The 25,502-nt window shown below is 46.7% G+C and overlaps 1 protein-coding gene across 4 annotated transcripts in view; it reads left to right on the forward strand.

Annotated features, from left to right (window-relative positions):
- The window catches only part of YTHDC1 (YTH N6-methyladenosine RNA binding protein C1), a 243,666-nt gene that overhangs the window by 91,146 nt on the left and 127,018 nt on the right, over positions 1–25,502 (forward strand). For 2 of the 4 annotated variants that reach the window (XM_063919842.1, XM_063919840.1), the window contains exons 4-6: positions 5,732–6,062; positions 19,010–19,099; positions 19,687–19,740. In XM_063919842.1, the coding sequence (XP_063775912.1) occupies positions 5,732–6,062; positions 19,010–19,099; positions 19,687–19,740 (475 nt within the window). The remainder of the gene's footprint in view (positions 1–5,731; positions 6,063–19,009; positions 19,100–19,686; positions 19,741–25,502) is intronic. The other 2 variants (XM_063919844.1, XM_063919846.1) reach the window with 2 other exon arrangements.

Genomic DNA, 25,502 nt, shown 5'->3' on the forward strand with positions numbered 1-25,502 from the left:
AACAAGGTAGCGCACAGCACTGCAGCTGTGCGCCATTGTTACTCAGGCACACTTCACACTTCGGTCACTGAGGGTGCAGGGCGCTAGGGGGGGGGGCGCCCTGAGCAGCAATGTAAAACACCTTGGCTGGCATAAATACACCACATATAACCCCCTGGGCTATATGGATGTATTTTAACCCCTGCCAGAACTTACGAAAAAGCGGGAGAAAAGGCCGCCGAGAAGGGGGCGGAGCCTATCTCCTCAGCACACAGGCGCCATTTTCCATTACAGCTCCGCTGGAAGGACGTCTCCCTGACTCTCCCCTGCAGTCCTGCACTACAGAAAAGGGTAAAAAAGAGAGGGGGGGCACTAATTTGGCGCAGTTTTGATACTAACAGCAGCTATAAAGGGAAAAGCACATTTTATAGTGGTATTCCTGTTTATATATAGCGCTCTGGTGTGTGCTGGCATACTCTCCTTCTGTCTCCCCAAAGGGCTAGTGGGGTCCTGTCCTCTATCAGAGCATTCCCTGTGTGTGTGCGGTGTCTGTACGATTGTGTCGACATGTTTGAGGAGGAAAATGAGATGGAGGCGGAGCAATTGCCTATTATACAGTTGTCACCCCCTGGGGAGTCGACACCTGAGTGGATGAGCTTATGGAAGGAATTGCGTGACCGTGTCAGCTCGTTACGACAGACAGTTGACGACATGAGACAGCCGGCTACTCAGCTTGTGCCTGTCCAAGGGTCTCAAACGCCATCAGGGGCTTTAAAACGCCCGTTACCTCAAATGACAGACACGGATACTGACTCCAGTGTCGACGATGATGAGACAAACGTGACTTCCACTAGGGCCACCCGTTACATGATTGAAGCAATTAAAAATGTATTGCATATCTCTGATAATACAAGTACCACTAAAAAGGGTACAGGTTGAGTATCCCATATCCAAATATCCGAAATACGGACTTTTTTGAGCGAGACTGAGATAGTGAAACTTTTGTTTTCTGATGGCTCAATGTACACAAACTTTGTTTAATACACACAGTTATTAAAAATATTGTATTAAATGACCTTCAGACTGTGTATATAAGGTGTATATGAAACATAAATGAATTGTGTGAATGTAGACACACTTTGTTTAATGCACAAAGTTATAAAAAATATTTGCTAAAATTACCTTCAGGCTGTGTATAAGGTGCATATAAAACATAAATGCATTCTGTGCTTAAATTTAGGTCCCATTGCCATGATATCTCATTATGGTATGCAATTATTCCAAAATACGGAAAAATCCGATATCCAAAATACCTCTGGTCCCAAGCATTTTGGATAAGGGATACTCAACCTGTATTTGGTGAGAAAAAACTGCCTGTAGTTTTTCCTGTATCCGAGGAATTAAATGAAGTGTGTGATGAGGCGTGGGTTTCCCCCGATAAAAAACTGATAATTCCTAAAAGGTTATTGGCATCGTACCCTTTCCCGCCAGAGGATAGGGCACGTTGGGAAACACCCCCTAGGGTGGATAAAGCGCTCACACGTTTGTCAAAACAGGTAGCACTACCCTCTCCTGATACGGCCGCCCTAAAGGAACCTGCCGATAGAAAGCTGGAGAATATCCTAAAATGTATATACTCTCACACGGGTGTTATACTGCGACCAGCAATCGCCTCAGCCTGGATGTGCAGTGCGGGCCTGGCGTGGTCGGATTCCCTGACTGAAAATATTGATACCCTAGATAGGGACAGTATATTACTGACTATAGAGCATTTGAAGGATGCATTTCTATATATGCGTGATGCACAGAGGGATATTTGCTGACTGGCATCAAGAGTTAGCGCGCTGTCCATTTCTGCTAGAAGAGGTTTATGGACGCGGCAGTGGTCAGGTGATGCGGATTCTAAAAGGCACATGGAAGTATTGCCTTATAAGGGGGAGGAGTTATTTGGGGTAGGTCTATCAGACCTGGTAGCCACTGCAACTGCTGGAAAATCCACATTTTTACCCCAGGTAGCTTCTCAACCTAAGAAGACGCCGTATTATCAGGCGCAGTCCTTTCGGCCCCATAAGGGCAAGCGGGCAAAAGGCGCCTCATTTCTGCCCCGTGGCAGAGGGATAGGAAAAAGGCTGCAACAAACAGCCAGTTCCCAGGAACAAAAGCCCTCTCCGCCTCCGCAAAGTCCTCAGCATGACGCTGGGGCTTTACAAGCAGACACGGTGGGGGCCCGTCTCAAGAAGTTCAGTGCGCAGTGGGCCCACTCGCAAGTGGACCCCTGGATCCTTTAAGTGGTATCTCAGGGGTACAAATTGGAGTTTGAGACGTCTCCCCCTCGCCGTTTTCTAAAGTCTGCTTTACCGACGTCTCCCTCAGACAGGGAGGCAGTATTGGAAGCCATTCACAAGCTGTATTCCCAGCAGGTGATAATCAAGGTACCCTCCTACAACAGGGAAAGGGGTACTATTCCACACTATTTGTGGTACCGAAGCCGGACGGCTCGGTGAGACCAATTTTAAACCTAAAATCCTTGAACACTTACATACAAAGGTTCAAATTCAAGATGGAGTCACTCAGAGCAGTGATTGCAAACCTGGAAGACGGGGACTATATGGTGTCTCTGGACATCAAAGATGCTTACCTACATGTCCCAATTTACCCTTCTCACCAAGGGTACCTCAGGTTTGTGGTACAGAACTATCCGTTTCAGACGCTGCCGTTTGGATTGTCCACGGCACCCCGGGTCTTTACCAAGGTAATGCCGAAATGATGATTCTTCTTCGAAGAAAAGGCGTCTTAATTATCCCTTACTTGGACGATCTCCTGATAAGGGCAAGATCCAGGGAACAGTTGGAAGTCGGGGTAGCACTATTTCAGATAGTGCTGCGCCAGCACGGTTGGATTCTCAATATTCCAAAATCTCAGCTGATCCCGACTCCTATTCCTAGGGATGATCCTGGACACAGTCCAGAAAAAGGTGTTTCTCCGGAGGAGAAAGCCAGGGAGTTATCCGAGCTAGTCAGAAATCTCCTAAAACCAGGCCAAGTCTCAGTGCATCAATGCACAAGGGTCCTGGGAAAGATGGTGGCTTCTTACGAAGCAATCCCATTCGGCAGATTCCACGCAAGAACCTTCCAGTGGGATCTGCTAGACAAATGGTCCGGGTCGCATCTTCAGATGCATCAGCGGATAATCTTGTCACCAAGGACAAGGGTGTCTCTCCTGTGGTGGTTGCAGAGTGCTCATCTTCTAGAGGGCCGCAGATTTTTCGGGGCATTCAGGACTGGGTCCTGGTGACCACGGATGCCAGCCTGAGAGGCTGGGGAGCAGTCACACAGGGACGAAATTTCCAGGGCTTGTGGTCAAGCCTGGAGACATCACTTCACTTCACATAAATATCCTGGAGCTAAGGGCCATCTACAATGCTCTAAGCCTAGCAAGACCTCTGCTTCAAGGTCAGCCGGTGCTGATCCAGTCAGACAACATCACGGCAGTCGCCCACGTAAACAGACAGGGCGGCACAAGAAGCAGGAGGGCAATGACAGAAGTTGCAAGGATTCTTCGCTGGGCGGAAAATCATGTGATAGCACTGTCAGCAGTGTTCATTCCGGGAGTGGACAACTGGGAAGCAGACTTCCTCAGCAGACACGACCTCCATCCGGGGGAGTGGGGGACTTCACCCAGAAGTCTTCCACATGATTGTGAACCGTTGGGAAAAACCAAAGGTGGACATGATGGCGTCCCGCCTCAACAAAAAACTGGACAGGTATTGCGCCAGGTCAAGGGACCCTCAGGCAATAGCTGTGGACGCTCTGGTAACACCGTGGGTGTACCAGTCAGTGTATGTGTTCCCTCCTCTGCCTCTCATACCCAAGGTACTGAGGATCATAAGAAGGAGAAGAGTAAGGACTATACTCGTGGCTCCGGATTGGCCAAGAAGGACTTGGTACCCGGAACTTCAAGAGCTGCTCACAGAGGACCCGTGGCCTCTACCTCTAAGAAAGGACCTGCTTCAGCAGGGACCCTGTCTGTTCCAAGACTTACCGCGGCTGCGTTTGACGGCATGGCGGTTGAACGCCGGATCCTGAAGGAAAAAGGCATTCCGGATGAAGTCATCCCTACCCTGATCAAAGCCAGGAAGGATGTAACCGTGCAGCATTATCACCGTATTTGGCGTAAATATGTTGCGTGGTGCGAGGCCAGGAAGGCCCCTACAGAGGAATTTCAACTGGGTCGTTTCCTACATTTCCTGCAAACAGGACTGTCTATGGGCCTAAAATTAGGGTCCATTAAGGTTCAAATTTCGGCCCTGTCGATTTTCTTCCAGAAAGAACTGGCTTCAGTTCCTGAAGTTCAGACGTTTGTCAAGGGGGTACTGCATATACAGCCTCCTTTTGTGCCTCCAGTGGCACCTTGGGATCTCAATGTAGTTTTGGGGTTCCTAAAATCACATTGGTTTGAACCACTCTCCACTGTGGACTTAAAATATCTCACTTGGAAAGTGGTAATGTTGTTAGCCCTGGCTTCAGCCAGGCGTGTCTCAGAATTGGCGGCTTTATCCTATAAAAGCCCTTACCTAATTTTTCATACGGACAGGGCAGAATTGAGGACTCGTCCTCAATTTCTCCCTAAGGTGGTTTCAGCATTTCACTTGAACCAGCCTATTGTGGTACCTGCGGCTACTAGGGACTTGGAGGACTCCAAGTTGCTGGACGTAGTCAGGGCCCTGAAAATGTTTCCAGGACGGCTGGAGTCAGGAAATCTGACTCGCTGTTTATCCTGTATGCACCCAACAAGCTGGGTGCTCCTGCTTCTAAGCAGACTATTGCTCGTTGGATTTGTAGTACAATTCAGCTTGCACATTCTGTGGCAGGCCTGCCACAGCCAAAATCTGTAAAAGCCCATTCCACAAGGAAGGTGGGCTCATCTTGGGCGGCTGCCCGAGGGGTCTCGGCTTTACAACTTTGCCGAGCAGCTACTTGGTCAGGGGCAAACACGTTTGCTAAATTCTACAAATTTGATACCCTGGCTGAGGAGGACCTGGAGTTCTCTCATTCGGTGCTGCAGAGTCATCCGCACTCTCCCGCCCGTTTGGGAGCTTTGGTATAATCCCCATGGTCCTTACGGAGTTCCCAGCATCCACTAGGACGTCAGAGAAAATAAGAATTTACTTACCGATAATTCTATTTCTCATAGTCCGTAGTGGATGCTGGGCGCCCATCCCAAGTGCGGATTGTCTGCAATACTTGTACATAGTTATTGTTACAAAAATCGGGTTATTATTGTTGTGAGCCATCTTTCAGAGGCTCCTCTGTTATCATGCTGTTAACTGGGTTCAGATAACAGGTTGTACGGTGTGATTGGTGTGGCTGGTATGAGTCTTACCCGGGATTCAAAATCCTTCCTTATTGTGTACGCTCGTCCGGGCACAGTATCCTAACTGAGGCTTGGAGGAGGGTCATAGGGGGAGGAGCCAGTGCACACCAGGTAGTCCTAAAGCTTTTACTTTTGTGCCCAGTCTCCTGCGGAGCCGCTAATCCCCATGGTCCTTACGGAGTTCCCAGCATCCACTATGGACTATGAGAAATAGAATTATCGGTAAGTAAATTCTTATTTTTTCATCTTTCTCACATGCTGTTGCCCCATTTTTTTTTAAATAACAGTACTTACGCTTGTTTCTACACTTTACAAAAAAATTGTCAAATCTCTAAGTGGATTTTAGTCTTAATGTATTTTCTACTATACTTTCTACTAGAAAATAAGGCATGATTCAAGCAGGCGGCCAAGCGGATCAAGTCGCTCCTCTGATGGCAACTCTGAAAATTATGGGTCGGATAGAGATAGTGGCAGCAGCGAGTCCTCTGATCAAGGAAACAGTGAGAATGAAGAAGGGATGGAGGAAGAAGAGGGAGATGAAGGAGAAGAAGCTGAAGAGGAGGGTGAGGAAGAATATGGCCAGGAGCATGAACGAAACCAGCGAGAGGGGAATGATTATGATACTCGCAGTGAGGCCAGTGACTCGGAGTCTGACTCTGCTTCATTCTCTGGGGACTCCATTCGTTCAGGTTCCGGCTCTGATATTTCAGGTAAGCTTAAATTTAGTCAGATTTTGTTGGAACAGTTACTGTTTTGGTGTAAATTGTTCTGTAATTTATTACTCTGCAAAAACATGTTTTGATAAGTTTTCTACTCTTTCAAACATGTAAATTAACACTTCAGTAAATTGATTTACATTAAATGAATGAGCTTGTGCCAAAATTTTAAAAACAAACAAAAAAAGCTTTTTTCCTTTTAGTTTAGCCATTATAGGTAAAAGTTGCTACAAGGGGAAATCCCTTTCTCTCCCTAGAATAACTCACATTGGTAAACTAAACAAATCATTTTTTCCCTTTTGAAACTAATGCAAAGCAAACCTACAATGGTCTTTGTTGTGGATAAGAGTTCCTCTAATCATTAAGTGGTTTCAAACACTAACTACCATACAGAACCCAGTTGTAAAGCTGTAGCTGACAAAATGGGTCTGTGAAATTAGCTGAATCGCATAACACGCATAAAGAAGCTGCTTCCTTTGAGACGCCAGTCTATTCCACCTAGGGGGGAATTCAGTAGTTTTGGGCATCTAAATTTCCTGTCTTAACTGGACTTTTTAGAGGCCCACTATTCAATAATTTAGGCGCACATGCACTTTTCACATGTCACGCTCAAACAGACAGGGTTTAGCCACGTAAAACGGCTAAGCTTGTTTAAAGTCCTGCTTCAGGTGTCCAAACTACTCTGTGGACACCCAAAGTGCTGAGTTTGCACACATTTTCTCTAGTACCTTAGGAGGCTTTGAGAAAAGATGATTCCTCTGGCTAATGGGCCACCGAATGGCAGAACAATTGAATTGTTGCCGTCGGGCGCCGTTTAGGGGTATATGCAATTGCCGGCGAATCGCGGCAATTTTTCACCCGTTTTTTAATTCGACACAATTCGACCGTCGAATTCCGGCAAGTGGGTGCCGGAATTCAACATATTCAATAAAAAACGGATTAGACAGTCCCGCTGTCGAAAAACGGCCGATTTGACGGATTTTGATTAGACTTGTAAAAATTTAAAAAAAACGGGGGGAAAATTGCGTGGGGTCCCCCTTCCTAAGCATAACCAGCCTCGGGCTCTTCGAGCCGGTCCTGGTTCTAAAAATCCGGGGGAAAAACTGACAGGGGATCCCCCGTATTTTAAAAACCAGCACCGGGCTCTGCTGCTGGTGCAAAAAATACGGGGGACAAAAAGCGTAGGGGTCCCCCGTATTTTTTACACCAGCATCGGGCTCCACTAGCTGGACAGATAATGCCACAGCCGGGGGTCACTTTTATACAGCGCCCTGCGGCGTGGCATTAAATAACCAACTAGTCACCCCTGGCCGAGGGTACCCTGGTACACCAAGGGCCAGGGGTGAAGCCCGAGGCTGTAACCCCCCCCCCCCCCCCCATCCAAGGGCTGCGGATGGGGCGCTGATAGCCTTGAGTAAAATGATAGAATATTGGTTTGTTTTTTTTTCAGAAGAACTACAAGTCCCAGCAAGCCTCCCCCGCAACCTGGTACTTGGAGAACCACAAGTACCAGCATGCGGGTGGAAAAACGGGCCCGCTGGTACCTGTAGTTCTACTGGAAAAAAAAATACCCAAATAAAAACAGGAGACACACACCGTGAAAGTAAAAGTTTATTTCATACATGCCGACACATACATACTTACCTATGTTGACCCGCCGACTGCCACGCCCCCCTCGTCACTGAAGAATCCGGGGTACCTGTGGATAAAATTATACTCACCTGATCCAGTGTCCGGATCTTTTAAAATAATCCTCGTACTTGGCAAAACCACAAAACTGCAACCCGGACCAAACGGACTGAAAGGGGTCCATGTTTACACATGGGACCCCTTTCCACGAATGCCGGGACCCCACGTGACTCCTGTCACAGAGGGTCCCTTCAGCCAATCAGCGAGCGCAACGTCGTGGCACTCTGCTGATTGGCTATGCGCGTCTGAGCTGTCAGACAGCGCATCGCAAAGCCTTACCATTATATTCAATGGTGGGAACTTTGCGGTCAGCGGTGAGGTCAGCGGCTGACCGCGGGTAACCCCACCGCTGACCGCAAAGTTCCCACCATTGAAACTAATGGAGGGAGCTGTGCGATGCGCTGTCTGCCAGCAGACGCGCATACAGCCAATCAGGAGAGTGCCACGAAGTGGCGCTTCCTGATTGGCTGAAGAGACCTTTCTGTGACAGCAGTCAAGGGGGGGTCTCTGCATTCGGGGAAAGGGGTCCCATGTGTAAACATGGGACCCCTTTCAGTCCGCCTGGTCCGGGTGTTCGTTTTTTTTTTTTTTTTTTGCCAAGTACGTGGATTATAATAAAAGACCACAGGACACTGGATCAGGTGAGTATAATTTTATTCACAGGTACACCGTGGATTCTACTTGGACAAGTGGACAGAGGTCGACGTGTGAACATAGGTAAGTATGTGTGTGTTGACATGTGTGAAATAAAGTTGTACTCTCACGGTGTGCGTGTACTGTTTTTATTTGGGTATTTTTTTCCAATAGAACTACAGGTACCAGCGGGCCCGTTTTTCTCCCGCATGCTGGTACTTGTGGTTCTCCAAGTACCAGCTTGCGGGGGAGGCTTGCTGGGACTTGTAGTACTACTGGAAAAACCCAATATACTTTCAATTTTCACAAGACTATCAGCCACCCATCCGCAGCCCTTGGATGGGGGGGGGGGGGGGGGGGGGGGAAGACAGCCTCTGGCTTCACCCCTGGCCATTGGGTGGCTGGAGCCCTTGATTGAAGGGGTCCCCGCTCCTCCAGGATACCCCGGCCAGGGGTGACTAGTTGCGTATTTAATGCCACGGCCGCAGGGCGCTGTATAAAAGTGACCACCGGCTGTGGCATTATCTACCCAGCTAGTGGAGCCCGTTGCTGGTGTAAAAAATACGGGGGACCCCTACGCTTTTTGTCCCCCGTATTTTTTGCACCAGGCGCAGAGCCCGGTGCTGGTTTTAAAAATACGGGGGATCCCCTGTCAGTTTTTCCCCCGGATTATTAGAACCAGGACCGGCTCAAAGAGCCCGAGGCTGGTTATGCTTAGGATGGGGGACCCCACACATTTTTTTTTTCAGATTTTTACCATTCCATTAAAAAAAAAAAAAAAATATAGATATATAGATATATATATAGATATATATATATATATATATATATATATATATATATATATATATATATATATATATATATAGATTTTTTTTTTAAATATATATATATATATATATAATACTTGTGCCTCCAAAATAGACAAACCAAGTACCTAATCCCTTCTAATATAAATAGATATGCTATTACCAATAAAAAAAACATGTTTTTAAAAAATTTTATTAGATTCCGCCAGCAAAGTGTGGCGGATTGAAAATGACGAATTTAATGTCTAAAAGCACTGTTGTCGAATTTACAATCTTCAATTGAATATACTTTTGTCAAATTGCCGCATTTGTACCATTGCAGAAATGTCGAATTTGACAAATGTCGAATTTGGAAAGTCCGGTTTTTTTGACGAAAAGTACTGAATTGCATTGTCGAATTTTTTTTTTTGGGCGAAAATGTCCCGTTTTTCGACATTTTCGGGAATTCGACCGCAATTGCATATACCCCTTAGTGGCAGCCACAAGAAAAACTATTGAATTCCCTCCTTAATGTCTCACATGCAATCGTACTTTATATTATGGATCATTCAAGAAATTGGTAAGTTTAAAAGATTTTATTTTTTAATAAAATGTGGTTCACATATTCAAATTGTTTTGAAATAAGGCACTATTTTAAAAATTATATCTGTTGGCGTAGTTTTTTTTTTTTTTTTTTTTGTTGAACAATATTTAGTACCATAAGACACCACTTAACTAGCATCTACTCGTACACAAATGTACATGCAAACTATAAACCCTATTTACAATTTAAAAAAAAAAAAAAAAGTGCAGTGATGTCCAAAACATAAGACTTCAGCTGCTCTGATAAGTTAGGAGTGGTGAGCTTGAACAATTCTTACTCCTGACTTTGCCATGTGACATTGTAGTTGGTTATCCTCAGTGGATGCATTTAGGGGTCTGTCACTAGCATCTAGTCACCTTACCAAGGCATAGATTTTAAAGAGCAACAATTATTTATGGTACTTTGCAGTTTTCTTTGCAGTTTTCTCCCGTAATGCAGCAATGTCTGACATGTTTAATCTCCATTTATACACTGGTTTGGGAGCACGTATTGTACATAGGATAATGCTCATTACTTTCTAAATTACAAAGATAAGCACACACTTGGGTTTTATGACAGTGTAATGTTTAAGGAGACTGACACCATTGTCTGATTCATTTAGTGTACCTATTAATTACTGAAGTATTGTTAACCAATTAGCCACAGTAACTTACCACGGCTAATTAGGATAGCCCCTGGCGAACGATCAGTCCCGATGCCGGCTCTTATCAGAGGTTTGGCTTCGCCTGCCCCAGGCATGTGAAGCCAAATCCCAGTTAGTGACCATTATTTTTGCAAAAAGTGCCCACAAAATACATAGGTCTCCATGGGTTTTTCTCTAACGTCCTAGTGGATGCTGGGGACTCCGTAAGGACCATGGGGAATAGCGGCTCCGCAGGAGACTGGGCACAGCTAAGAAAGAATTAGGACTACCTGGTGTGCACTGGCTCCTCCCACTATGACCCTCCTCCAGACTTCAGTTAGAATCCTGTGCCCGGCCGAGCTGGATGCACACTAGGGGCTCTCCTGAGCTCCTAGAAAGAAAGTATATGTTAGGTTTTTTATTTTACAGTGAGATCTGCTGGCAACAGACTCACTGCAGCGAGGGACTAAGGGGAGAAGAAGCGAACCTACCTAACTGGTGGTAGCTTGGGCTTCTTGGGCTACTGGACACCATTAGCTCCAGAGGGATCGACCGCATGGAACCGGCCATTGGTGTTCGGTCCCGGAGCCGCGCCGCCGGCCCCCTTACAGAGCCAGAAGCAAGAAGAATCCGGAAAATTGGCGGCAGAAGACATCAGTCTTCACCAAGGTAGCGCACAGCACTGCAGCTGTGCGCCATTGCTCCTCATACACACTTCACACTCCGGTCACTGAGGGTGCAGGGCGCTGGGGGGGGGCGCCCTGAGAAGCAATAAATGCACCTTGGCTGGCAAATATATCACAATATATAGCCCCAGAGGCTATATATGTGATAAATACCCCTGCCAGAATCCATAAAAAAGCGGGAGAAAAGTCCGCGAAAAAGGGGCGGAGCTATCACCCTCTGCACACTGGCGCCATTTTTCCCTCACAGTTCCGCTGGAAGGAAGCTCCCTGACTCTACCCTGCAGTCTACACTACAGAAAAGGGTAAAAAAGAGAGGGGGGGCACTAAATTTAGGCGCAAAATACATATATAGCAGCTATAGGGGATATAATTTAGTTAATCCCTGTATTATATAGCGCTCTGGTGTGTGCTGGCATACTCTCTCTGTCTCCCCAAAGGGCTTTGTGGGGTCCTGTCTTCTGTCAGAGCATTCCCTGTGTGTGTGCGGTGTGTCGGTACGGCTGTGTCGACATGTTTGATGAGGAGACTTATGTGGAGGAGGATCAGGTGCCTATAAATGTGTTGTCACCCCCTGCGGGGCAGACACCGGAGTGGATGGACTTGTGGAAGGAATTACGCGAAAGTGTCGACTCCTTACATAAAAAATTTGACGACATGCCAAATGTGGGGCAGCCGGCTTCTCAGCCCGTGCCTGCCCAGACGTCTCAAAAGTCATCAGGGGCTCTAAAACGCCCGCTACCTCAGGTGACAGACACAGATGTCGACACGGATACTGATACCCGTGTCGACGACGAAGAGACTAATGTAATGTCCAATAGGGCCACTCGTTATATGATTGAGGCAATGAAAAATGTTTTACACATTTCTGAGGTGACCCCAGGTACCACAAAAAAGGGTATTATGTTTGGGGAGAACTACCAGTAGTTTTTCCCCCTTCTGAAGAATTAAATGACGTGTGTGAACTAGCGTGGGCTTCCCCTGATAAAAAATTGGTAATTTCAAAAAAATTACTAATGGCGTACCCTTTCCCGCTAGAGGATAGGTCACGTTGGGAAACACCCCCTAAAGTGGATAAAGCACTTACGCGCTTATCAAAAAAGGTGGCACTGCCGTCCCAAGATACGGCCGCCCTAAAGGAACCTGCTGACAGAAAGCAGGAGGCTCTCCAAAAAGCTATATATACACACACTGGTATTATACTGAGACCAGCTATTGCCTCAGCATGGATGTGCAGTGCGGCAGCTGCATAGTCAGACTCCCTGTCAGAGAACATTGACACCCTAGACAGGGACACTATATTGCTAAACGTAGAGCATATTAAAGACGCTGTCTTTTACATAAGAGATGCACAGAGGGATATTTGCCGGCTGGCATAAAAAATAAGTGCACTGTCCATTTGTGCCAGGAGAGGGTTATGGACCCGGCAGTGGACAGGGGATGCAGATTCCAAAAGGCACATGGAAGTTTTGCCTTATAAGGGTGAGGAGTTGTTCGGGGATGGTCTTTCAGACTTAGTTTCCACAGCAACAGCTGGGAAGTCGGCATTTTTGCCACATGTCCCCTCACAACCAAAGAGAGCACCGTATTATCAGGTGCAGTCCTTTCGCCCCCAAAAGAGCAGACGGGGTAGAGGCGTGTCCTTTCTGCCCAGAGGCAGAGGTAGGGGAAAAAAGCTGCAGCATACAGCCACTTCCCAGGAACAAAAGTCCTCCCCCGCTTCTTCTGCTAAGTCCGCCGCATGACGCTGGGGCTCAGCAGGCGGAGCCAGGTACGGTGGGGGGCCGTCTCAAAAACTTCAGCGATCAGTGGGCTCGCTCACAGGTAGATCCCTGGATCCTTCAAGTGGTATCTCAGGGGTACAGGCTGGAATTCAAGACATCCCCCCCCCCCCCCCCTGCCGTTTCCTCAAATCTGCCTTACCAACGACTCCTTCAGAAAGGGAGGCTGTGTTAGAGGCAATTCACAAGCTGTATTCCCAGCAGGTGATAGTCAAGGTGCCCCTACTTCAACAAGGACGGGGTCACTATTCCACAATGTTTGTGGTACCGAAACCGGACGGTTCGGTGAGACCCATTTTTAATTTGAAATCCTTGAACACATATTTGAAAAAATTCAAGTTCAAGATGGAATCGCTCAGGGCGGTTATTGCAAGCCTGGAAGAGGGAGATTACATTGCATCTCTGGACATCAAGGATGCTTACCTGCATGTCCCCATTTACCATCCTCACCAGGAGTACCTCAGATTTGTGGTACAGGATTGTCATTACCAATTCCAGACGTTGCCGTTCGGCCTGTCCAAGGCACCGAGGGTATTTACCAAGGTAATGGCCGAAATGATGATTCTGGACACGGTACAGAAAAATAAATAAAAATAAAGTTTCTCCCAGAGGAGGAAGCCGAGGAGCTGTCGTCTCTAGTGAGTGGCCTCCTGAAACCAAAACAGGTGTCGGTGCATCATTGCACGCGAGTCCTGGGAAAGATGGTAGCTTCCTACGAAGCGATTCCATTCGGCAGGTTCCATGCCAGAACTTTTCAGTGGGACCTGTTGGACCAATGGTCCGGATCGCATCTTCAAATGCATCGGTTGATAACCCTGTTTTCGAGGACCAGGGTGTCTCTGCTGTGGTGGCTGCAGAGTGCTCATCTCAGAGAGGGCCGCAGATTCGGCATACAGGACTGGGTCCTGGTGACCACGGATGCCAGCCTTCGGGGCTGGGGGGCAGTCACTCAGGGAAGACACTTCCAAGGACTTTGGTCGAGTCAGGAGACTTCCCTACACAAATGTTCTGGAACTGAGGGCCATTTACAATGCCCTAAGTCAAGCAAAGCCCCTGCTTCAAAACCGGCCGGTTCTGATCCAGTTAGACAACATCACGGCGGTCGCCTATGTAAATCGACAGGGCGGCACAAGAAGCAGGGCGGCGATGGCAGAAGCCACAAGGATTCTCCGTTGGGCGGAAAATCACGTGTTAGCACTGTCAGCAGTGTTCATTCCGGGAGTAGACAACTGGGAAGCAGACTTCCTCAGCAGGCACGACCTCCACCCGGGAGAGTGGGGACTTCATCCAGAAGTCTTCCAACTGATTGTAAACCGTTGGGAAAGGCCACAGGTGGACATGATGGCGTCCCGCTTAAACAAAAAGCTGGAAAAATATTGCGCCAGGTCAAGAGACCCTCAGGCGATAGCTGTGGACGCTCTAGTGACACCGTGGGTGTACCGGTCGGTTTATGTGTTCCCTCCTCTTCCTCTCATACCCAAGGTACTGAGGATAATAAGGAGAAGAGGCGTAAGAACTATACTCATTGTTCCGGATTGGCCAAGAAGAGCTTGGTATAGACAAGAAAAAAGTGATATTGGACCCCTGGCGCACAATAATCGTGGATGCTAATTAGTACTTTTAGTACTAAATAATGGAACCAATATGTGCCAATTAACACACAAATCTCAATATTTATTAAAATACAATCCCAAACTGGGTAGGTAAAACACAATAAAATGTAATAAAACAAATGTGCAAAAAATGGGGTAAGGTGGATGGGAACCAGGTGACTTCATAAAGTGCTTTATGTGCTTAGAGTCCTTCTTAGATGGAAGATAATCTCTCACCATAATCCATGGCTGCGGTGGGCTAGCTTAAGAAGTAGCTGGGGTCCTAGGCTGAATGGCCCAGCACCACCGCACTAAGCGTGTCAGCTCAGAGTCTCCTGTCCCAAAGTATACCCCCGTTTGTCCTCGTCCAAATTTGGATGAGGACAAACGAGGGGTATACTTTGGGACAGGAGACTCTGAGCTGACACGCTTAGTGCGGTGGTGCTGGGCCATTCAGCCTAGGACCCCAGCTACTTCTTAAGATAGCCCACCGCAGCCATGGATTATGGTGAGAGATTATCTTCCATCTAAGAAGGACTCTAAGCACATAAAGCACTTTATGAAGTCACCTGGTTCCCATCCACCTTACCCCATTTTTTGCACATTTGTTTTATTACATTTTATTGTGTTTTACCTACCCAGTTTGGGATTGTATTTTAATAAATATTGAGATTTGTGTGTTAATTGGCACATATTGGTTCCATTATTTAGTACTAAAAGTACTAATTAGCATCCACGATTATTGTGCGCCAGGGGTCCAATATCACTTTTTTCTTGTCTATATATTGCTGGAGATTAGTGTTTGTCTCCTTTGTATTGGGCCTGGGCAGCATTATTTTCATTACTGCGCTCATCTGAAAGTACTGCATTTTTCTGTCTACAAGAAGAGCTTGGTACCCGGAACTTCAAGAAATGATCTCAGAGGACCCATGGCCTCTGCCGCTCAGACAGGACCTGCTGCTGCAGGGGCCCTGTCTGTTCCAAGACTTACCGCGGCTGCGTTTGACGGCATGGCGGTTGACCGCCGGATCCTAAAAGAAAAAGGTATTCTGGAGAAGTCATTCCTACGCTTATTAAAGCTAGGAAAGATGTAACCGTACAACATTATCACCGCATATGGCGAAAATATGTTGCGTGGTGTGAGGCCAGGAAGGCCCCAACGGAGGAATTCCAGTTAGGTCGATTTCTGCACTTCCTACAGTCGGGGGTGACTATGGGCCTAAAATTGGGTTCCATTAAGGTCCAGATTTCGGCTCTGTCGATTTTCTTCCAAAAAGAACTGGCTTCACTGCCTGAAGTTCAGACATTTGTCAAGGGGTGGTCTTCTGTTTGCCGGCGGTCGGGCTCCCGGCGCTCAGTATACCGGCGCCGGGAGCCCGACAGCCGGCATACCGACAATTATTTTCCCTCGTGGGGGTCCACGACCCCCATAGAGGGAGAATAAAATAGTGTGGCGCGCGTAGCGAGCCCGCAAGGGGCTCATTTGCGCTCGCCAAGCTGTCGGTAAGCCGGCGGTCGGGCTCCCGGCGCCGGGATGCTGGTCGCCGGGAGCCCGACCGCCGGCCAGCCGTAGTGAACCCTTGTCAAGGGAGTGCTGCATATTCAGCCTCCTTTTGTGCCCCCAGTGGCACCGTGGGACCTCAACGTGGTGTTGGGTTTCCTAAAGTCACATTGGTTTGAGCCACTCAAAACCGTGGATTTAAAATATCTCACGTGGAAAGTGGTCATGCTTTTGGCCTTGGCTTCGGCAAGGCGGGTGTCAGAATTGGCGGCTTTGTCATGTAAAAGCCCCTATTTGATTTTCCATATGGATAGGGCAGAATTGAGGACTCGTCCCCAATTTCTTCCTAAGGTGGTATCAGCTTTTCACTTGAACCAACCTATTGTGGTGCCTGCGGCTACTAGGGACTTGGAGGACTCCAAGTTACTGGACGTAGTCAGGGCCTTGAAAATTTGTTTCCAGGACGGCTGGAGTCAGGAAGACTGACTCGCTATTTATCCTGTATGCACCAAACAAGATGGGTGCTCCTGCTTCAAAGCAGACTATTGCTCGCTGGATTTGTAGCACAATTCAGCTTGCGCATTCTGTGGCTGGCCTGCCACAGCCTAAATCTGTAAAAGCCCATTCCACGAGGAAAGTGGGCTCTTCTTGGGCGGCTGCCCGAGGGGTCTCGGCTTTACAACTTTGCCGAGCTGCTACTTGGTCAGGGGCAAACACGTTTGCAAAATTCTACAAATTTGATACCCTGGCTGAGGAGGACCTGGAGTTCTCTCATTCGGTGCTGCAGAGTCATCTGCACTCTCCCGCCCGTTTGGAAGCTTTGGTATAATCCCCATGGTCCTTACGGAGTCCCCAGCATCCACTAGGACGTGAGTAAAATCTTATTTTCTCTAACCGGTAAATCTATTTCTCGTAGTCCGTAGTGGATGCTGGGCGCCCGTCCCAAGTGCGGACTGTCTGCAATACTTGTATATAGTTATTGTTAACTAAAAGGGTTATTGTTGAGCCATCTGTTGAGAGGCTCTGTTATGTTCATACTGTTAACTGGGTATAATATCACGAGTTATACGGTGTGATTGCTGTGGGTGGTATGAGTCTTACCCGGGATTCAAAATCCTTTCCTTATTGTGTCAGCTCTTCCGGGCACAGTATCCTTACTGAAGTCTGGAGGAGGGTCATAGTGGGAGGAGCCAGTGCACACCAGGTAGTCCTAATTCTTTCTTAGCTGTGCCCAGTCTCCTGCGGAGCCGCTATTCCCCATGGTCCTTACGGAGTCCCCAGCATCCACTACGGACTACGAGAAATAGATTTACCGGTGAGTAAAATCTTATTTTTTTTCTTTCTTTCTTTTTTTTTTTTTTTGCAGACACTGTATTTATTTAAAAAATGGGTGGGTTTTCATAAGAAATAATAGGTGCTGCATTTTTGCATCTAATTGGATACCCTCCATGTTTGTACCGATGACATTTATAGGAAATGTCTTTTCTAAAGGTGCCACTAAAATTTATGTGCAAGTTGTATCACAGTTTACTGTAGTAACTGACATAAGGAAGCACCAAACGGTGACCGCGGCTAAACATGAAATGGTTTCATATCTGTAGGATCTAGTAAAGTTACCATTTTCTTTGCTTGGGCAAATTTGATTTTGATCTACCTTCGCTTCTGTATACCACTCCTATTCAACCTTTTGTTCCACCTGCCATTTTAAAAGGGGTACATTCATTTCAGAAGATTTTGCCTTTTGCAGAAAAAATACATTGTGCGCTCAGCTGTGCCAAGACAAATAAAACTATTTTTTTCCATATCGAACATGATTTATTTTTTTCGTATACTATTTTTGCTTTTAGTTCCTTTTTGTACTTGTGAGTTGTAAGGTGCAAGATATGAACTGATGTGTGTGAATATCTATGTGACAAGTTTCTAATGTTGTTGTTGTAAAGTGCCACCTGGCTCTGTTTAATCTTCCCCCACCACATATCCAGTATTATACATTTTTAAAGCAGCCCAGACTTTACTTACAAAAAAGTGAAGGATTTTTACATCCTGAAAACTTGAATTGCGTTTTAAACTTCACATTCCACTCTTCTTTTGTTCTTCATAGTCTTCATGTTTGTTTGATTTCATCAATAAGCAAAGCCATAATTGTAAAGATCCCTAAACATGTTAGAAGTCTTAGCTGTCAATGTTTTCATATTTATCTCCTCATCTGGGTGTATCCTTTTATTAGCCAATCAGATATTGGAATGTTTACTGCAGCAGGAGAGGAGTACTGACGCGTCCAGTCATATTAGCTGCATGTGACTTGTGTCTGCAATTGGTTATTTTCATTACCCTCCCAATCGTAGACAGAATTACAGATCAACAGTATTACTGCCTTTGGTCCGTTGCTTCTGAGCAGAATTGTTCAGGATGATGTTGAATTTGGTACTTTGATAAATGTAGGCTTCGATGATGATAAAATGCTGTCTTTCTGCTTGATTCCTGGGATTTGTCCAGCACTGCTTCATAGTGTGCTTAGTGCATGGTCTTGTTGTTTTACACTCCTCATCCACCTGTGTAAGGATGCTACCTTTATGTTTACAATGATTCTATTGCAGCTTAGATTTGCAGCTTTTTTTTCTAAATGGATCAGAAACTTTCAGTGTGGATATAGCCTGCGTATCGAAGTTTCCTATTCTAGCACATCAGATATCAAAGGAGATGTATTACTAGCAGAGCCTTCTGATTAGCTGAACCATACAAGTTAGTTGTCTAATTTGGATCGTGTTTCCATACTTGGCCAATTCAGATTCCTTTTTAAACCTGCCTGCTGGGCTTTGTGCTGCCGTATTACGACCAGCTGTCCAGGCAGCGGTGTGCGAAACATAGGACTCGCACACAAGATTATTAGGGTCTTAGGTTGTAGGTTTTTTTAGTTGTCTATGATTATGATGTACAGAGGAGTTTAATGAGCATTAGAAATCCTGCCTGATCAGAGAGAGCTTGGCTGTTGGAGCATGTAGGGAGATCCCTGCCTTGCTTACAAATATCTTTTCACATATTTTCTAGATCAGACAAAGAAGGAAAGGAAAAGGGATAGAGGTATTTCTCCAATTGTGTTTGATAGAAGTGGAAGTTCTGCATCAGACTCTTATGCAGGTATTATTTCCTTTCTTAGTTCCTTGCTCGGATTTCTTCCACACACGTAAACTGATACGAAGGTGAAATAGTAAAGCTCATTGTTGGCATGAATAACTAGTTTGGAGGGGTTTGTGGTTATCAATTTGTGACCTTTGCTCTGCTTTATTACATCAACCAATACCAAATATCTGAAGCCTCTAATCTTGTGATGGTTGGGAAGTTGTACCTTCCCTGTATATTGATGGTACTGAACGTGTCATATTCTTTTGCTGTTTTGACACAAATCCCCTTCTGTAAATACTCGACTAGCAGGGCTAATGAATAGTTTTACTCCTTTTTGTGAATTGTATGTTAAACACGTGAGGATTTACAATCCTCTCCATTTGTAAAACGTTTCTGCAAAGTTGTGCTGAGGATTGGAAGCTACTAGTTTTCTGCACCATTTTGTACCCTGTCTGCTCAAATTTGTTGTAATTTCGGAAAACTAAACCTGAATTATTTTTGTATTTTTTTCCCCCCTCCCATATGACTGAAAACAGCTGTTTTGAAAATGTATTTTTTGTCTGAAGGCACAATCTGAATACATGTACTTTGACTAAATGCAGGTTCAGAAAAGAAGCATGAAAAATTGCCCTCTTCTGTTCGTGATGTTCGAAAAGGTATACTTTAAATTTTTCCCTTTTTCTTTTTACTTCTGTGACTATTTCTCCCCCCCCCCCCTACCAAACGCACTTTTAAGGCTTGTCATTGGGCACAATTCAATTCTAAGGTAGTTGAATAGCGCCAGGAATTAGCTCCCGCCGCTATTGAATACAGCGCAGTGATAAGTCGGAGAATGGCCATTCTCCCGGACCAAACAGTGTTTTGTTGGGAGAACCGGCATTCTCCGACTTAAGTGCCCCGTGCTAAGGGCAGAAATCTGCATTGCGACTGCACTTTTGTGGGATTTCTGTTTGCACCCCTCTGGCGGTGCGAGAAGAAATACCATCGTCTGCTGTCACAGAGCGCTGTATTGAATAGCACCGGGAGCTAATTCCCGTTGCTATTCAACTCTCTTAGAATTGAATCAAGCCTATTGTTATGCAACATGGAAATTTTAAGCAGTTTACTAAAGCTTCACAATTTTGAAAAGCTAATGTTTCATAGAATTAACCTGAGGTAAGTAGCTACATTTCTCTGACGTCCGAAGTGGATGCTGGGACTCCGTAAGGACCATGGGGAATAGCGGCTCCGCAGGAGACTGGGCACAACTAAAGAAAGCTTTAGGACTACCTGGTGTGCACTGGCTCCTCCCACTATGACCCTCCTCCAGACCTTAGTTAGAATCTTGTGCCCGGCTGAGCTGGATGCACACTAGGGGCTCTCCTGAGCTCCTAGAAAAGAAAGTATATTTTAGGTTTTTTATTTTTCAGTGAGATCTGCTGGCAACAGACTCACTGCTACGAGGGACTAAGGGGAGAAGAAGCAAACCTACCTGCTTGCAGCTAGTTTGGGCTTCTTAGGCTACTGGACACCATTAGCTCCAGAGGGATCGAACACAGGACCCGACCTCGATCGTCCGGTCCCGGTGCCGCGCCGCCGTCCCCCTTACAGAACCAGAAGCATGAAGATGGTCCTGAAAATCGGCGGCAGAAGACTTCGGTCTTCAACAAGGTAGCGCACAGCACTGCAGCTGTGCGCCATTGCTCCTCATGCACACCTCACACTCAGGTCACTGATGGGTGCAGGGCGCTGGGGGGGGCGCCCTGAGCAGCAATATTAACACCTTGGCTGGCAAAATAATCACAATATATAGTCCTAGAGGCTATATATGTGAAAAATACCCCTGCCAGAGATCCATAAAAAAGCGGGAGAAAGTCTGCCGAAAAAGGGGCGGGGCTATCTCCCTCAGCACACTGGCGCCATTTTCTCTTCACAGTGCAGCTGGAAGACAGCTCCCCAGGCTCTCCCCTGTAGTTTTCAGGCTCGAAGGGTTAAAAAGAGAGGGGGGGCACTAAATTTAGGCGCAAAATTGTGTATTATAGCAGCTGTAAGGGAAAAATCACTGTGGGTAGTGTGAATCCCTGTATTATATAGCGCTTTGGTGTGTGCTGGCATACTCTCTCTCTGTCTCCCCAAAGGACTTTGTGGGGTCCTGTCCTCAGTCAGAGCATTCCCTGTGTGTGTGCGGTGTGTCGGTACGGCTGTGTCGACATGTGTGATGAGGAAGGTTACGTGGAAGGCGGAGCAGATGCCGATAAATGTGATGTCGCCCCCTGTGGGGCCGACACCAGAGTGGATGGATAGGTGGAAGGTATTAACAGACAGTGTCAACTCCTTATATAAAAGGCTGGATGATGTAACACCTGTGGGACAGCCGGCTTCTTAGCCCGCGCCTGCCCAGGCGTCTCAAAGGCCATCAGGGGCTCAAAAAAACGCCCGCTACCTCAGATGGCAGACACAGATGTCGACACGGAGTCTGACTCCAGTGTCGACGAGGTTGAGACATATACACAATCCACTAGGAACATCCGTTGCATGATCTCGGCACTGAAAAATGTGTTACACATTTCTGACATTAACCCGAGTACCACAAAAAAGGTGTTTTATGTTTGGGGAGAAAAAGCAGCCAGTGTTTTGTTCCCCCATCAGATGAGTGAATGAAGTGTGTGAAGAAGCGTGGGTTCCCCCGATAAGAAACTGGTAATTTCTAAAAAGTTACTGATGGCGTACCCTTTCCCGCCAGAGGATAGGTCACGTTGGGAGATATCCCCTAGTTTGGATAAGGCGCTCACACGTTTGTCAAAAAAGGTGGGACTGCCGTCTTAGGATACGGCCACTTTGAAGGAGCCTGCTGATAAAAAGCAGGAGGCTATCCTGAAGTCTGTATATACACACTCGGGTGCTATACTGAGACCTGCAATTGCCTCAGCATGGATAGTGCTGCTGCAGCGTGGTCTGTTACCCTGTCAGGACAGGGATACTATTTTGCTAATCATAGAGCATATTAAAGACGTAGTCTTATATATGAGGGATGCACAGAGGGATATTTGCCGGCTGGCATCCAGAATTAATGCAATGTCCATTCTGCCAGGAGGGTATTAGGGACCCGGCAGTGGACAGGTGATGCTGACTTTAAAAGGCACATCTGCCTTATAAGGGTGAGGAATTGTTGGGGATGGTCTCTGGGACCTCGTATCCACAGCGACAGCTGGGAAGAAAATTTTTTACCTCCAGGTTTCCTCACAGCCTAAGAAAGCACTGTATTATCAGGTACAGTCCTTTCGGATTCAGACAAGCAAGCGGGTCAAAGGCGCTTCCTTTCTGCACAGAGACAAGGGAAGAGGGAAAAAGCTGCACCAGACAGCCAGTTCCCAGGATCAAAAATCTTCCCCCGCTTCCTCCGAGTCCACCGCATGACGCTGGGGCTCCACAGGTGGAGCCAGGTGCGGTGGGGGCGCGTCTCGGGAACGTCAGCGACCAGTGGGCTCGCTCACAGGTGGATCCCTGGGTTCTGCAAGTAGTATCACAGGGATACAAGCTGGAGTTCGAGGCGACTCCCCCTCGCCGTTACCTCAAATCAGCCTTGCCTGCTGCCCTCGGAGAAAGGGGAGGTAGTACTGGCGGCAATTCACAAGCTGTACTTCCAGCAGGTGATAAGCTGATTAAAGCTAGGAAAGAAGTGACCGCAAACCATTTTCACCGCATTTGGCGAAAATATGTTGCGTGGTGTGAGGCCAGGAAGGCCCCAACGGAGGAATTTCAGCTGGGCCGTTTCCTGCACTTCCTACAGTCAGGGGTGACTATGGGCCTAAAATTGGGTTCCATTAAGGTCCAGATTTCGGCTCTGTCGATTTTCTTCCAGAAAGAACTGGCTTCACTGCCTGAAGTTCAGACATTTGTTAAGGGAGTGCTGCATATTCAGCCCCCTTTTGTGCCTCCAGTGGCACCTTGGGATCTCAACGTGGTGTTGGATTTCCTAAAGTCGCATTGGTTTGAGCCACTTAAAACCGTGGATTTGAAATATCTCACGTGGAAAGTGGTCATGCTGTTGGCCTTGGCTTCGGCCAGGCGTGTGTCAGAATTGGCGGCTTTGTCATGTAAAAGCCCTTATCTGATTTTCCATATGGATAGGGCAGAATTGAGGACTCGTCCCCAGTTTCTCCCTAAGGTGGTATCAGCTTTTCATTTGAACCAACCTATTGTAGTGTCTGCGGCTACTAAAGACTTGGAGGATTCCAAGTTGTTGGACGTAGTCAGGGCCCTGAAAATTTATGTTTCCAGGACAGCTATTGTCAGGAAAACTGACTCGCTATTTATCCTGTATGCACCCAACAAGCTGGGTGCTCCTGCTTCAAAGCAGACTATTGCTCGCTGGATCTGTAGTACGATTCAGCTTGCACATTCTGCGGCTGGACTGCCGCATCCTAGATCAGTGAAAGCCCATTCCACGAGGAAGGTGGGCTCTTCTTGGGCGGCTGCCCGAGGGGTCTCGGCTTTACAACTTTGCCGAGCAGCTACTTGGTCGGGGTCAAACACATTTGCAAAATTCTACAAGTTTGATACCCTGGCTGAGGAGGACCTAGAGTTTGCTCATTCGGTGCTGCAGAGTCATCCACACTCTCCCGCCCGTTTGGGAGCTTTGGTATAATCTTCATGGTCCTTACGGAGTCCCAGCATCCACTTAGGACTTCAGAGAAAATAAGATTTTACTCTCCGGTAAATCTATTTCTCGTAGTCCGTAGTGGATGCTGGGCGCCCATCCCAAGTGCGGATTGTCTGCAATACTTGTATATATTTAATGTTTAACTAAAGGGTTATTGTTGAGCCATCTGTTGAGAGGCTCAGTTATATTTCATACTGTTAACTGGGTATAGTATCACGAGTTATACGGTGTGATTGGTGTGGCTGGTATGGGTCTTACCTGGGATTCAAAATCCTTCCTTGTGTCAGCTCTTCCGGGCACAGTATTCTAACTGAGGTCTGGAGGAGGGTCATAGTGGGAGGAGCCAGTGCACACCAGGTAGTCCTAAAGCTTTCTTTAGTTGTGCCCTGTCTCCTGCGGAGCCGCTATTCCCCATGGTCCTTACGGAGTCCCAGCATCCACTACGGACTACGAGAAATAGATTTACCGGTGAGTAAAATCTTATTTTTTTTGTTATCCGAATACAAGGGTATCTCCTGTCCAAAGAATAACCTTTATGTATTGTGTTCTTTCCAAAATTTGTGGTCGTTTTTTCTTTTTTTGTTATTTTAATGTTTTTGTTTTGCACCTGTAAAAGTTGCCCATTGTATGTTTTAATGTACTGAGCCCAGAGTACACTGCTTCAAAGCATTACCACTCTTATGTGTTAAATGATAAGATCTCTGCATTGTTCCTATGCCTGCCAATATAGCAACTTACAGCCCATTCAGTGCTATAGTAAAATGGTGACAATGAACGGAAGTGCCATTGTAAGTACAAGACAAAGTTATCTGTGTACATTCCTCTCCCCTCTAGCACTTTTGTCATTGTCCTTTTCACTGAAACTCCCAACTCTTATTAGTTGAACAGCATCAAGTACTTTAAAAATATGTGGGCACTGCAAGATTTCCAAATTGGATGTAGCAATAATATGGCTCCTGACGACAAAGCTGCTACAGTCTGAGAGTAGCAGATTTTTTTTCCTGTAGTACTTTAACCACTTGACTTGACTATTTATTTCGCCGGAAAACGCTCCGAAATGGTCTGTTTTTTTTATGAGTGAATTGGGTGAAGAACTTGAATTTAACATAAATAAATATATATATATATATATATATATATATATATATATATATATATATATATATATATATATTCAAACTTCTGACCATCGATCGGGAACATCACAGCTTTTATTTTGAAAGCCGGGACAGCCTGCAGGCATACAGGGGGGGTCTGGGGGTGGCTTGGGAGGATTCATTTACACTCCCCGGCGGCTGCCGTTGTCTGCAGCCGCGGGAGGGGGGGGGGGGGGGTGGTGGAGCCTGCCAGCACGGCAATCAGTGGGGGAGAGTGCAGGTAGGCAGAGGGACCTTCCGGTCCCTCTGACAGCAGTGGAGGAGGGAAGTTTTTCTTCCCTGCCGCTGCTAACACTCTATCTGACTGGTCGCATCCTGTGCGACCGGGTCAAATAGAGCACTTGCAGGCATGGTCGCATCTGATGCGACCATGCCAGGCAAGTGGTTAAATAGCTGTATATTAATTTTGTATGGTATGGTATGGTCTGTACTGTCTCTGTCATGCGTAGTGGGAGCTGCTGCCAAATCCCTAAAGCTCCCACTGCTGCAGCAGACATATTCACGGTCAGGGGAGAGAGGGAATACTGTAGTGTTGGCCACACAGTAAGTGTATCCTCAGTCCGGAGGGGGCTGGAAGGAACCAGTCTATCATGAGTCCAAGTTAATGGTGGGCCATTCC

The sequence above is a fragment of the Pseudophryne corroboree genome, chromosome 1, assembly GCF_028390025.1.
Source record: "Pseudophryne corroboree isolate aPseCor3 chromosome 1, aPseCor3.hap2, whole genome shotgun sequence".
Lineage (NCBI taxonomy): Eukaryota > Metazoa > Chordata > Amphibia > Anura > Myobatrachidae > Pseudophryne > Pseudophryne corroboree.